The 15422-nt window shown below is 35.7% G+C and overlaps 1 protein-coding gene across 1 annotated transcript; it reads right to left on the reverse strand.

The window, feature by feature from the left end:
* Window positions 1-10712: 10712 nt before the first annotated feature.
* LOC126626940 (uncharacterized) lies at window positions 10713-13047 on the reverse strand. Its single transcript, XM_050296342.1, has 4 exons — window positions 12176-13047; window positions 11901-12056; window positions 11656-11787; window positions 10713-11130 (listed from the first exon to the last, which is right to left on the reverse strand). Exons 1-4 carry the CDS (start codon window positions 12755-12757, stop codon window positions 10999-11001), a joined length of 1002 nt encoding a protein of 333 aa, XP_050152299.1. The 5' UTR covers window positions 12758-13047; the 3' UTR covers window positions 10713-10998.
* Between the last annotated feature and the right edge of the window lie 2375 nt (window positions 13048-15422).

Genomic DNA, 15422 nt, shown 5'->3' on the forward strand with positions numbered 1-15422 from the left:
TGATATTCCTCTTCACTTTAAAGTGAGAGGTCTTGGGTTCGAAACTTGTGAATGACGAATTCGATACCAACTTAGGTTGCCCATTGTGTGGCTTAGCCAAACTTTCCATTCGAATTCCTCATTCCTTTAGTGTAAAAATATTGAAGTATTTAAAAAAAAGTATGAAAATTGTGAATTTGCTATAAGATAAAGACGACGAAACCTTGTTTTTAACAACTTGATGCTTGAGTTACCACTAGCCTCATTTTGTGGATCTTCAAAATTTGTAATATTATACTTGAATTCTTATATTTTCGTGCTTCTTTGCTAAAATTAGGATTTGAATTCACAATTTAAGTGAGTCAAATTTAAAACTGCGCTCACCTACAAATACAAAGGGATACTTCTAGACTAAAATTCTAAGCAGGGCCAGCTGGGCGACTGACACACCTCGACTCGGAATGTCCACTAGGACTCTGAATCAAGCTGTGCTGGCTGACAACTAGAAGGTGACGAAGCCATAAAGTGTAGTGATGTGAAAAATGTGAATAAATTTAAACCTAAAAGTGCCTAAATATAAGAGTGCGCTGTGAGCAGGAATGAACCCAATTCACACGTGATGACAGAGCATAAGTACAATATAGTAAATTAGGGTGAGAATTATACCATCGATGGTAATCGTCTATACCAAGATTTGCCAATAATCCTCGTCGGTACGAAAACTCTGCTACTAGAACTTGGATGGGCGAAAAACAAGGGTGAGTGGGCCTAAAAATAAAGTTTTAATAAAAACCTTTTGAACATGTTATAATCCCTCACCGTAAAACCTGTATAGTTTCTAGAAAATAATAATACTACGTAAGTATAAAAACAAATGCACAAAAGCAGTGAAAACTGAAGTATGCCATGTCATAATATCTTAGCAATAATAAATGTAAGCCGGGTGTGAAACCAATATAAAATAGTATGCCAGTCGGAGTCACCTAATGTGACATGACGACTGGACCTGTAGCTTATCAATCTAGGCTAGCACACGAGTTGGAGTTACCTAGTGTGACTTGTATGACAAGCTGGGTATAAATATGTACGCTCAAGTGCTACAATCACATAAAGACTGTGCGATAATTCGTGGGTTACCTACGAGTCGGAACCACCTATTGTGGTCTATACGACAGGCTGGCACTAGACTTGGATCCAAGGTGAGCGTGCGGTGCGGGAGGTGAACAATCAAGTGAAGGCTAGCCCTAGCCCCGGGCGGGAGCACTAATACCGAGGTGCAACCATGATGAGCTCTAAATAAATGTGCATACCAATGCAATACAACCCATTCAATCACATAATACTCACCTTAAGCTTACCTGAGTCTTTGTAGCATCACTCAATACAATTCACCAGTGTAACAATGTAATATTTAAAATGTAACTTATTTACGACATGGCAAGCAAAGCATAGTTCCATATAAAAAAAACGTTTATGGAAACCATATATATATATATATACTGTAAAAAGGAAAAAGACCCATTCACCTGAGGTTCACGCTACAACTCCCTAACACGAATATCGAGGCGTCACGAATGATTGTCACCTAGAACAAATATTCAATCACGTCTCATAATTCTTATTGATAGAACACATAACTTACATAAAAAAACATCCCCAAGGACGTTCTAGAATGATTTGAGATCCATAGACCAAAAGTCAACCGTCGGTCAAAGATCGACGGTAGGGTCCACAACCCTACGTAACTCGATCTGGAAGATCTGCATCACAGATTTCTGATCCGTAACTTCCAAATATCCACATTATGTTTCTAAAACATTATACTAAAGTTTCATTATGATCCAATGATTGGATCTCCGCCAATTGTAAATTCAAGTGGCGATCAATGTTTTATTTTACGAACTTACAAATCCAATTCAGGAAGATCAGAACATCGGATTCCCAATCTGTAAGTTTCTAATATCCTCAAATATTACATACAAAGGTTTAGTGACGATCCAACGGTCGGATCGTCGATTGCTATACTATTCAAGTGGCGAACCTTAATGGAACTAAGTTCAAACAACGAAAATTTAGTCAATCGGACTTCACATATGAAATTGAAGAGCCAAATTTAGCCTAGGAAGGTCAAGGGATGCCTCGGCCCACGCGCTGCCGCACATGGCAGTCGGCAGACCCGACTTGCTGGAAAAATCAACTATTTCTAAATATTATCAAATTTCACATAAATGAAGATCTCAATGAGTAGAGCAAGTTTTATACCTGTGGCCAAGTCCAATTTGGCCTGAAAAAGCTCCAATTTGTCTTAACCCCGCCGGAAACCCTAGAATAAGTGAACTTCGGTTCTTCTTCCTTGGTATTCCAGCGCCTCTACCACTGGTTGGGTCTTGTTCCTGGGTCCAAGGGGAGTTGGTGTGGTGCTACACGATTTTGGACCTAAAAACCTTCGAATTTGGGTGGAGATGGTAGATGGGAGGTTATGGAAGAGTTGCAGGTGTTGGTTGGTGATGGTTCGACGGAAAAATTGCGAAATTCGTCGAGTTTAAACAGGGTTGAAGCCGATTGTGGTGCACGGGTCGATAGAAAAGGGAGAAGGAAATCAGTTTCTCTCTCCTTTCCTATTTGGTCCTCCCACTCCAACCTTTATTTTTTATTGGCCACAATAACGCAAACCAGATTGGGCCACTTTCCCACAAAGTGGAGTTTAATTAGTTCCTAAACTAAAATTTGAGTAAACAAATTTCAAACGTTCGTAACTATACCGTTATAATCCGGATTGGCAAACGGCTTTCACCCAAGCATTTGTAACTTCAAGATCTATTCGAAAACATTAATTGTGACTTCGAATGGTCAACGAAAGTCAAACATCCTTGCCTCTATGGGTATTTTCGTAAAATCACAATTTTAAAATTAATAAAATTATAAAATTAGGGACGGGTTGTCACAGTGACGTACGGGATTTAAAAAAATTGGGGCACCAAAATTATTTGGGGGTATATTCATATATGTTTTCATAACAGTATAAATTTTTAAAATTTGGTTAAAGATCAAGAAGTTTATCCATAAGTGGTGGTTTCCACTCGTTAAAATCAACAAGGAGGCCCTGCATTTGAATCTTTCCAATTTTTTTACGAATTTCTTTTAGTATAAATTTAAAAAATTTGTCAAATGATCAAGAAGTTTAGGGTAATGCTAGGTAGACTAATTTTTAAAATAAATTTGCAAACCAAATGGTGTGTCACCAATAAGAAATAAATATGTTAATTAACACTTAAGTAATACTCCAATCATCAACAACCACATCATTTAGTTTAAAATTTTAGTCTACCTAGCATTACCCATAAATTTAACCAAAAGTGGTGGTTAAAATTAATGAGAGGTCTTGAGTTTGAAATGCTACGTGCATTTTTATCTTTCCAATTTTTACGAATTTCTGTTTTATTGTTAATTTCTTTTTACCTCATGTTTGATTATGATTACTAACTAGTAGCTATGTGGATTGCAACTTTTAGACATTCAATCCAATAAATTGGTTTTTTGGTCCCTTTCTTTGAATACAAACCAAATTGGTATTTCCGTGTTTTTTAATTATTAAGTTTAAAGTGTTTTTCTAAGTATAATTTTATCAAAGTCTTACATGTGAAACACATCATTTTTCTTATACAAAGTTATGGCTTATTTTTTTGATGTCACTCGGGCCTCAAAAATCTCAAGACCATTCTAGTTCCAAGTAAAATTAAAAAAAATAACGGTTAGAAACTCAACATAGAATGACCAAATCATTACCAAACCGAATCGTGGCACCAAAAACATGGCGAAGCTTTTCTTTTGATTGTGCTACAAACTCACTGCGCAGCCACAAAAACGTGGTGTCAACATCAGGATGTTGGTGAGAGACCCTACCAAAACTAATAAGGGCCGATGAGTGCCCTTTATGGATTCTTTACCGTCACGTTGGATGAAGCCTCTCTGGCCTGCAAAGGCCAAATAAGAAACGCTAGTCAATATTATTTTGACTGCTTTTTGTGACATTCTTCTGCACTTTCTTTGACTGGTTATACAAGTGGAAATTCATTATGTTTATGCACATATAAATGTTTCTTAAACATTAAGCAAAGGAATCCCAGCAGAGAAAATATTCACTTCATCAAGCCAACTAATTAAAATGCTCATCATTGCTGTTAAAAATGCACGTTCGAGAGAGATCGAGCTCAATGTAATGGGTACAAACAAAAGTAACAGATATATTTGCATTTGGCCAAAGCCAACTACAACGCTTGTCGCTAGCTAGCTTGAAATGGACATCACTGCTAATCTGAAGTAGTGGAGATACAAGGAGACTTAAACAATTGTTTGCCGTAAAGGAGGACTACTACTGAGTACTGAGTGCACAATTCATAAGAAAGTTATGATTTAAATACATAAATAATACCCAAAATCTGTATCAGTAATAAGAAAATTGGATATTGTCTATGGTATAGTCAAACATTAGTCATTTTTCAAAGATTCGGGTTAATTTAAAAGTCTCTAACTATTGGAGATACTACTAAACTCACATTCACCGCAACCTAAACCGTTGTTTCAATCAATAGGTCTTGACTCTCAAAATACGCATCTTTCAATTCTAACTAGTGAATTCTATTCTTTAACGCCTCATATATCATCATTCTTTAACGCCTCATATATCATCATATTTCAATCGCTTAGCTTCAACAGTCATCTAGACTTCTGGTTAAATAAAGGTTTTTTTTGTTAAACTGTAATACCAAATCATTCTAGCACCACGTAAGTCATGATTATGAGAATCATTTATTTATACGAAAATTTTATTCATCCCTCAAATGAATCAGTGAATGATGATTTCCTCGTTTGTTTTGATCTTAAATTTTTATGTCACAAGGAAGCTAATTTATTTACTTTCGAAGCATTAGTTTCATTAAAACACAGATACACACACATGTATAAATATGAAGTATATAAAGGATAGTTCTGGGTCTATACAATATTTATGTCATTTTTGTGTTTTCTTCTTGCATTGGATTTCTGTTATAATCCCCTATATCTTCAATTTCCGAAGCCGAAGAAAGAAAGCCCAATTTTTATTTCCCTTTTGCCTTCTCTTGAACCAAAAGTTTTATCACCACTGGCATAGGGTTGTTTCTTGTCTGCTAGAGGGACAATAGTTTATGAATAAAGTCGGTCCACTCAATAACCATATACCATTCGTGCACATACTACTTATTATATGATTTTCTATTCAATCATTTGCGAGAAAATTAACCAGTAAAGTTTGTTTGGAACATGGAATTTTCTATGCACCAGCAAGAACCCTTTTCTTGGACTATCAACAACTTTGTCGATCATCGCTCATTTTTTCCTCCACGTCTTCTCTTCTACCTCTACAAAGTTCATTCTTCTCGAATATCTTTCAAACAGTAGTGCTGCTTTGGTCGAATTTATTCATCAAAACGTTTTATTATTCCAAATTCAAATGTGGACGTTTTCAGTCAAATAATATCTACTATTTGCTTTCTTCATATGAGGGTTTTTAATTTAAAATTTCTTTCTGTTGATGTGTTCGGCTTGACCGAGCTTGCTGGTTGCATGCGGCATATGTGTATAGTCTTTTTTGTGGATGTGATTGGTGACTCTTGTCAGAGTAGTGTTGTTTTTTTACGACTGACGTATGAATGCAATTCTTCTAAACAATATGGTAATAATAACACGTACACTGACAAATAATTTGATTAAAAAAGTGGTAATGCATGCTTAGAAGTTAAAATTTTCAAACTAGTGAAAAATAGCAAGCATTAGTATTTTAAACTACTCTATAGCAATGTAATGATAGGAAATATTAAGTAGTTTAAAATACTAATTCTTGTTATATTGTGATGGTCAAAAAGTGAGTCTTTGGAATCATTGTTGTGGTTTTTGATCAATTTTAATAAGATTTCTTTTCTTTACTGCTCTCCCCACTGTCTCATGCACATATTGATCACACAAGAAAATGGTATGGAGAAGTTATATAATTAACTAGCTAGACCTAGCTAGTTAATTGCACAATGATAGACTTTGTGAGCAGGGAAAAGCACCCCAATGGAGTGCTGTGGTTTCTTATTGATCAGAGATTCGGTCCTTGTATTTCTCCTTTTGTGATTACTCTTTTGTTAGATGCTCATTATTTTTTTTTTGAGTTTCCTTTTGCATTTCTGATTAGTGATGATCTATTATATAGGTTGTCATTCCGAACTTGAAAAATAGGGTTCTCAGCTGCTTTTACAGGTAAAATGTTCATCTTTTTCTGTAAAGAAAAGTCGTGAATTGAAGATGCCACGCTTGATGAAGGTTATGACATAGACCAAATAAAGCATCTCCCCATCTGTTGCTAATAATTAACTAATTAATTATAGGACGTCAATGCCATGTTGATTCCTTATTTTTATATATTATATTACTAGTCCTGAAATCGGCCCTATTAGTGCAAAATCTTCAAGATTATTTATCCAAATTTTCAATTGAAGTTAGTATACATGGGTTATCTCAAGTACAAATATTAGCTAGGTTCCCTCTGTGGGCATACGAAGCTACCAATTAACCAGCAGCTTCTCTTGGTTTTGTTTCGTCTTGTTTGTATCACTTCGGCGATTTATTTGTGGCTTCGTTCTTGCGATGGCTTTTGTGCTCCGGTGCTTGGTATGTTACGCTTGCCATCTTTGTGGCAGATCTGTATCGGTGGCTCATGGTTCTTGTTGTGTTGTGGTAGTCGTGTAGGGGTTTTCCTTATTTATGAATCTATACGGATTTATCTTCGGATCAACAAATTGGTCACTGAAGATATGTACTCATCTAGCATCTCGTTGTATATGTTGTCACGACCTATAATGTAATATGAACATTGTATATACACTAAGATATAATATTGGATTTTGGAATTTATGCATGCATATTATGCCTGGAAGATTCAAGGGAAAAAGGATCTACTCTTTGATCATGTTTTGGAATGAACACAAAATTTAAAGTTGCATATATAAATTTAAGGTGATAGTGCTCAATATCATGTTCATGAGGAGCTGAATATATTCCAAATGCATATTCAGTCTGTTTTTAAATTTCTATCATATAGTTTGTACTACTGTCCAATCATAATAGAATTGACTGCTATAGTTCTCACTTCCACTATACGATCTTCATCGCTTAATTTCAAACTAAATACAAAATCATCACAATCACAATCACAATAATATATGAATCGATGGCTTGTTGTACAATTTTGCATTATCAAACTGTTCAACAGAATATTTAAACACGAGTCAAATAAATTTAATTTATATTCACAATTTGACAATACATAAATAATAATTTATTGAATAAGAAACATTATTCAAAATCTATGTATGTGTGTGTGTGTGTGTGTGTGTATTTTACAAGAACCATTACCAAATAAGAAAGGAGGCTCAACTTCATCTGTATTCTCCTCCTCTTCATTGTGGGAGAGTTCTATGTTATATAAATATTAGGTTCAATGTGACATGGTGGAGGAGGCGTGTGCATATCCTCACTGTAGCTAGCTACCTACAGTGGAAGTTATTTGCCACTGGTTGGGGTAGTGGCTAATGATTTGACAACACTAAAAGCGTTGAAACATAAGTTTATATATTCATTACAAGCATAGGAAATTCTTTGACTGCCCCTTTACTGGAAGATGAAAGTCCTGCCCTAATTATCTAAAACCCGAAGACTATGAGAAAAATAAATAGTATATCAGCATTTGAATAAACATTTTGCTTTTGCCTAATTTGGTATGTATGAAAATGGTATAATAAAGAAAAAAAACAAAGGAATTAATTAATAAATGTAATCATTGCAAAAGGCTTGTTTAGGTCAATTAGTTAAAAGCATTTTTCTTGAGATCTTGAGTTCGAATTTTTCCTCTTCCAATACAATTTGAGAAATGCTAAACTCTCTTAAAAGTGAGACTCTCTGTCACTTCATCATTTTTGCACAATGTTTTATACTATCGGCATGGAAATTAACGAAACTGTAAAGTGTCAGATAATTTATGAATAATCTCACTTTAAAAGAGTCTCCTTAGCATTTCTCATACTGTTCAAGGTTTAAATTGGAGAGAACGAAGAAAAAGTTCTGAAAAAGTTTCAATTTGATCATAATTAAGCACATTATATTATATAGAATTTAATATTTAAGCCGTATATAAGTTGTTGTCAAACAAGATTCAACTAGGTACTAAGAGGTAAATTAATTATTAGAAGAATCCCATTTTACCATTAACTCAGTTCAACTTAATGTGCTATATTGACCATCTGAGGTGGCTACTGATGCTGCAATTTTATATCAACTTAATCGATTGCCCTACCGACATAGAAAATTGAGTGTAAATAAGCACTGGGTACTGGTAGGGTTAAGAACATCATAGATTTATACAAAGGTATATTTCTTATTCCTTCGTGGATCAAGTGTCAAGTTGTGAATTGAATTATCGCCTAAGTTCGAACAAAGAAACCTATTGCTTGCAAACGTGCAGCCAAATTCATAGTCATATAGGGTTTACAGAATGTCATTACTAAAAAGCCACTTTAATGAAAGCTTAGTTCTTAACAGCTGCTTAAGGCATATCTAAAGTACATGAACGAGAAGCCCACTATCTTTTAGTGAAGCAAGCTAAGTTTAATATACAAGTTTAATTCAAAGGGAACAGTTGCTTAATGTTGTAGAATTATCAAAGAAACGGGTTAAAGATCCACATCCAACAATACCGTTAGTTCCCAACTTGGTAATTACCATCTGCACAATCTGTTAGGTATTAAGTTTTATCATAAAAAACTTCAGTATTAGTTGAAGTAGAATTAGAATATTTAAACTCTTATTTTCTCAAAAATACAACTGAAGTGAAATATTTCATCAAATCCCTGAGTCTTTCATCCGTTGTAAAGCTGGACGAGTGTAAAAGATTGGCTAACCGTGGGTGATTAGCTAGATTGGTTGTGGTCAAACTGGCCATACCAACCACAGTTGTGGGTGGATCGGTTGGCCATTCATATTCGTAACTCTTTTTTTCTAATATTTAAAAATAAAGTGAATACTTTTTTAAATATTTTTAGAAAGAATTATAAGAGTATTCGTAGGGTTGAAAGATCACTCTTAATCAATGGTATTTTGGTGTGTGCAATGCCATACATCAGCGAAGATCACAATTTTTTGCTTTTGTGGCTACCAATGACTTACTACAACTCCTTCTAAAGTAAGACCAATTTGTCATTTTTTGGGGTCAAAAGTAAGAACAATTTGTTGGATAAGCAAGTTGAATGCAATGGTATCTTGTTATTCCTTGTTCTTCTTTGGAGTATGTGGAAAGAAAGGAACTCCTTTTTGTGGCAAGGAAAGGCATTCAAACCGACAGAACTAATTTGTTGGGCAATTAGTTGGATGAAAGAATTCCAACATTGGCATGGAAAAAATGAAAAATGCAGCTGTAAAGTTTCTCAAAAATGAAAGAAGCTTGGAGAAGGATGGTACAAGTGTAATTTTGATGCGGCTTGGGATGAAAATAGAAGTATTGGTGGCGTTGGGGTGGTGATTTGGAACGATAGGGGTGATTTTGTGGGGGCCTTGGCAAAGAGGCATGATGCTATTCCTTCCCCTTTGCTGGCCGAGACTATGGTAGCTAGGGATGCTGCTTGGTTGGTCAAGGAGAAGCAATTATTAGCCTTGGTTTTCGAAGGGGATGCGTTACTTGTGATGACAACTCTTCAACAGGATCGTCAACAGGATCACTCGTTGTTCGGAAATATTCTAAATGATACTCGCTCGATGACTCAAGCATTGACCCAATGAAAAGTTGGTTTTAGCGGTTGGGAGACGAATAAAGTGGCACATAGATTAGCACGAAGAGTCTAAGTTGTGATAATCCTATTCTTTGGTTTGAAGAACCTCCTGATGTAACTGTTGATCTTCTCTTTGAAGATAGTAATTCCTAATTTGTTTGTTGCGGGGCACTCTTTTTCCTTTCGACCGAGTTGAAGTATAGTGAAATCATTGGCCATGATCACCAGGAACTTTTTTTTTGAACAAACGATATTATCTATGCTAAGGGGAAATGAGATGTGCTTAGCCTCACAATGGGCTAGCAATAATGTGGTTCAAATTCGCATTTGACGAGAATCGAACCTAAGACCCTAAGACCTCTCACTAGGAACTTTTGGTCATTTGGCTTACAAGATTCATAAAATGTGTACACCAACATTGTAATTAAACATGTCATTAGCTATTTAAAAAGTGACAGCCACGTTCTCTTTCGCGACTGCATTATGTTGAATGAAGATATGCATTTGATATTTCTTTTGAAAACATCGTAGCCATATTAATTATCATTGAAAGAGTTTAAATTCAAAATATGTATAGTAGAAAAATTCAATCATACTGACCCAATGATAACCAACACTATAGTGACCATCATTGCTTAAGGTTAGTGAGCAAAGATGCACACGTTGTTGATTGTGAGGATTATAAGAAAAGGGTGTTGGTAAACACTCTTTTATACCTCTTACACATCCTTCTCAATTTTCGGCTATCGGATCAAATAGATTGAAGAAAATTAATAAACATAAATGAGCAAGAGGTCTTTAAAAGGTAAAAATAAGTGTGTAGATAACATCACCCATAAAAAAAACATGCATGCATGTGAAATGGAAACAACCATAACATTGACATTGACATTGACAGAAACATTAGATTATATTATTCATTACCACATATATACAAGGGAGTTAGAAATAATTCGAAAATATAAACACTATGAGCAACTGACTTCAACCACTACAACTACCCAACTCCAACAAAGGTGTTTTATTTCATTAAATTAAAAAGAAAAGCAAAAGAAACTCTTTGATTCTTCTTTTTCTTTATACGAAAAGGCTTTTTAGTCATGTTGTGGTCCAAACCTAAATACTCTAGAAAATCTCCTCCTAAAAAGCCTTCGTTGTTTGCTTGACTTATCAGAACTCAAAATCCATAGTACTGAATCTGGGTAGCTCCAAAATTGTTCATAAACTGTCCTCCTCCTCCTCCTCCTCCTCCTCCTCCTCCTCTTACTGTTGCATTCATTTCTTCGTCTTCTACATTAAACCCTTCAACCTGCACCAAGTTAATCTCTTTAACTCTACGTTATCACAGTAACGGAGTTTTATACATATAGTAATATTTTCTTATCAAACTATATTTGTCACACCATCGTGAACAATGAGCATATATAAATCACACATTCATGCAAGAGTAACACAACCAAATGCGTCCAGATTCAGTCTCACAAACTATATTTTAAGGTAATTAATCAATATTACGTTACCATGTAAGTTTATGATTAATTACCTTAATAATTTATAGTCACGCTTTTAATCCTGTTGTAATAATATCGGTTAACAAGTATACAGAAAGTAAAATTGTCTTGCTAGACTTGTTTTGTCAGGCAAATTTGTTGAATCCTATGAATTTGAACCAAATGCGTCTAGATTCTTAGTCTGACAACATATACAATACCACACCGTTGTCTAATCTCAAATGGCTAAAAGAAAAAAAAGTTTTAACTGGTCAAACTTTTAGGTACTAGTTAACATAGTAAATTAAACAAACACTGAAATGTAAAAAGAAAATATATTTTACCCAGAACTCATCTTCGTCTTCTTCTCTATTACTTGAACATGCAGCTTTGAAAATCTCTTCAGTCTCGTCGTTGCGTGCAAATCTGCCACGTATGCGGGGCCGGTTGTCCGCAAGTGTTTTTCGACATGCATACTTTTCGCGTATACAGAGTAACAAACAACCACATTAAGATTTAAACACACTAATAATCTAATTTAACACCTACAAATTAGTGGAATTATGTAATAAATATTATGTTTGATTACCTTAATTGTTTTGTTGAAGTTTCTCTGTGACCTTTTGGCTCTGTACTTTGAGATTCTCTCTTTCCTCTCTTCTGCACTGTACCTCCCCATTTTGAAGTTTGCAGCTGCTTCCTCCGTCACTGAGCTCTCTCTGGGAGCACGATTTATTCTAAAATTCTAACAAAAAAATTCGAAAAATTCGAAAAATAAGACATGGGTTTTGATTATGATTAAACATGGATTAAATTATAATAAAAACAGAGCAAATTAATTAAAAATTTAGAGAGTAATCTGACTTGCAAATCACCAGTGCTGGAAACCCTTCTCATTTGACCTGCCAAAAAGCTGCTTTCCGGAGAGCTCAAGCTAAAAGTTTGGTTCTGAAAACTTGGGGACTCCATGAGAGAATCAAAGCTTGGCTTGAAGCAAAAATCAGGCTTGTTACTACTTCCGTCAAAGCAGTTGCTACTGTAGCTCCTCTGCATAAACTTTGCCATATGCTCTGCGCCGCCGTAGGTATGAGGCCCAAAAGCTTGATGGGGTTCAGTTTTGACCTCCAGAGCATCAAAAGGGGAGAAATTCGGCATCCCAATTGGAAAATTTGGAGAGTTTTGATCGATTTGGTGTAATTGGGTTTGTTGGTAAAGCCTTAAGGTTTCGAGCTGGTAACTTGGGGGAGAAGAAAAAAGGAGAGATGGGGAGTTTTGGTCAGCTGGGTTTTGCTGGGTTTGCTGGTCGGAGATTGCTTGGAGTTGGAGGAGTTCAATGTCCGAGAAGGGAGAGAATGGCTCGGAGAAGACTGGCAAGTCCACCATTTCTGGGGTGGTGGAGTGGCGGTAGAAGGAGTCGTCGACGACGTAGAGATCGGAGGAGGACATTGTTTGGAGACCCCAAAAGAAAATGGAAAAGTTGAAAACTTACCAGGAAAGTTAGGAAGTTGGAAGAAGCAGAAGCAGAAGCAGTTGTGTTTTGCTTTGCTTTTTGTGTAATTTGGTCGTGAAACGGCCAAGGTGTACTGACAAATTTGGGTTGTTTTATTAAAAGCCTTTGGGAGTTACTGAGCAAAGAGACAAACAAAAGCCATTTCTCGTCTCTCTCACCTGTCTCTCTCTCTCTCTCTCTCTCTCTCTTTCTGAAAGTTGTTTTTCAAACATCACAGGAAGAGACCAGTCCACTTCTCTGCTATGCTATAAATGGGGCTAGATTGTTTGCCAAAAAAAAATAAATAAATAGGGCTGGATTTTGCACTTTTGCCCCCGTTTTTTTGTCATAATTAAAAGGGTTCCCCATAAAAGTTTCTTTTTGTTAATTATCACTACACCTCTGACTTTCCCCGAGAGATTTTTTAGTGTGATGGGAACACGGAGTAGTACACTATATGTTACTATACAAATGGTGGGATGTCTGTGTTAAAAAATTAATAACTTAAAAAATAAAATTTCCACAGCTTATATAAAAATACTTAGTGTACTACTCGTGTTCTGATCACAATAAAAAATTTCTCGACTTCCCCCTTTTGTTTGTCGGCCAAACTAGAATAAAAAATTAATTCATTGATGATAAATAATTGAAAAAATTAATTAATTAATAATAAATAAATTAATTAATAATAAATTAATTAATAATTAAAATTACGGCTAAATCGCCAAAATGGTCTTTGAGATTTGCATAACTCATCACTTTGGTCCTTGAGATTCCCAATCGATAAAAGTGGTCCCTGAGATTGTCCACCATCCATCATTTTGGTCATTCCGTTAAAAACTCCATTAAGTGTCCCGGAGTTCTTGGCTGGAAGTTTGGGCAATTTTCAAAGCTTCGTAACTCAATCGTTTCTTAACCAAATTCGACCCATAATATATCAAAATGAAGATAAGAAAGTGTAGAATAAGATTATACATATTTTGAAGCCCACTGGTTGCCAGAGATGGCCGGAAAATAGCCTCAAAGTTGACTGGTCCGAGTAAAAACTTGAAAACTCGCCGGAAACTGGGTAAACTTTAAACGTTCATAACTTCTTCAATACTCAACGAAATCAAGTGATTCAAAAACAAAAATCATACTTCTCAACGAGGCGAAGAGAATGGTACCTTTTTAGATGGCTAAATCACCGTGGTTTGGCAGGAAAATGGCTCGAAAGTGGCTAACTCGAGACTAGGACAGCCACTTTCAAGCCTTTTTTTTTGCCAAACCACCGCGAGTTAGCCATCAAAAAATGTACCATTATCTTTTTCTTGTCAAGAAGTATGATTTTTGTTTTTGAATCACTTGATTTCGTTGAGTATTGAAGAAGTTATGAACGTTTAAAGTTTACCCAGTTTCCGGCGAGTTTTCAAGTTTTTCACTCGGACCAGTCAAATTTGAGGCTTTTTTCTGACTATCTCTGGCAACCATTGGGCTTCTAAATGGGTATAATCTTATACTACACTTTCCTATCTTCATTTTGACATATTATGGGTCGAATTTGGTTAAGAAACGATTGAGTTACAAAGCTTTGAAAATTGTCCAAACATCCGCCCAAGAGCTCCGGGACACTTAACGGAGTTTTTAACGGAATGACCAAAATGATGGATGGTGGACAATCTCAGGGACCACTTTTATCGATTTGGAATCTCAAGGACCAAAGTGATGAGTTATGCAAATTTCAGGGACCATTTTGGTGATTTACCCTAAAATTAATTAAAAAATTCTTTCTCTCCCTCCTCCCCAGATTGCCGATCTATCCATACCTGGAGGTGGGTGGTTTTAGCAAACCCACTAATTCTCATGCACACCCACACGCTTCTTTATATTCACCTCCACCAACCCATAAATCTAACGATTCTCCTTGGGTTTTTTCATCCTCCATTCTCTAACACCACAAAGCTTAAAAGTCTACAACTTTCTGCCATTTTCTAGTGCTTTAAAGCTTCGAGTAATTTACTGGGTGAAAATCAAATTCAAGTTTAAATTTTGGGTGCATGTAGAAGTTATTTTTCTTGTTTTACAGAGGGATTTATTTTTATGGGATTTTTCAAGAACCAGAGTGAGCGAGTTCCAATAGCGGAAAATGGCTCTCTTCTCTTTCCCATAGAGAAATTCACTTCCTCTTTCTTCGTGAATCTGGTGTATTATCTTGGTGTTATTTTGGTGATGGATGATGTTTTACTGTCTGAAATTACTGCATGGGTTATTTGGTATCTTGTGGGAAAATTTGTGAAGAAAGATTTTTATGCATTACAACTGTTTGAGGAATTGTCTAAGAGACCTTTGTATGAGAAGCATCCAATGGCAAAGTTTGTGTGGTCTGTAACTAATAACACTGCTATAGTAGAATGGTACAATGCATGCCAAGAGGCACTGCTTGAGACCTTGCACTTGACTACTTATGCAACTTCTGAGTTACACATTGCCACTTCATGGCAGACACTCAAGTCTTTTTGGAATGCATTAACCATCACAGACTACATAATGGAAATTGAGTTCTTGTGGGAAAAGGATAACAAAGTTGATCTATGGGGTGGCAATGCCACTTGTTTAATTTTTTTCAGCTTTTGACTCTTGGCT

The sequence above is a fragment of the Malus sylvestris genome, chromosome 6 (assembly GCF_916048215.2).
Source record: "Malus sylvestris chromosome 6, drMalSylv7.2, whole genome shotgun sequence".
Lineage (NCBI taxonomy): Eukaryota > Viridiplantae > Streptophyta > Magnoliopsida > Rosales > Rosaceae > Malus > Malus sylvestris.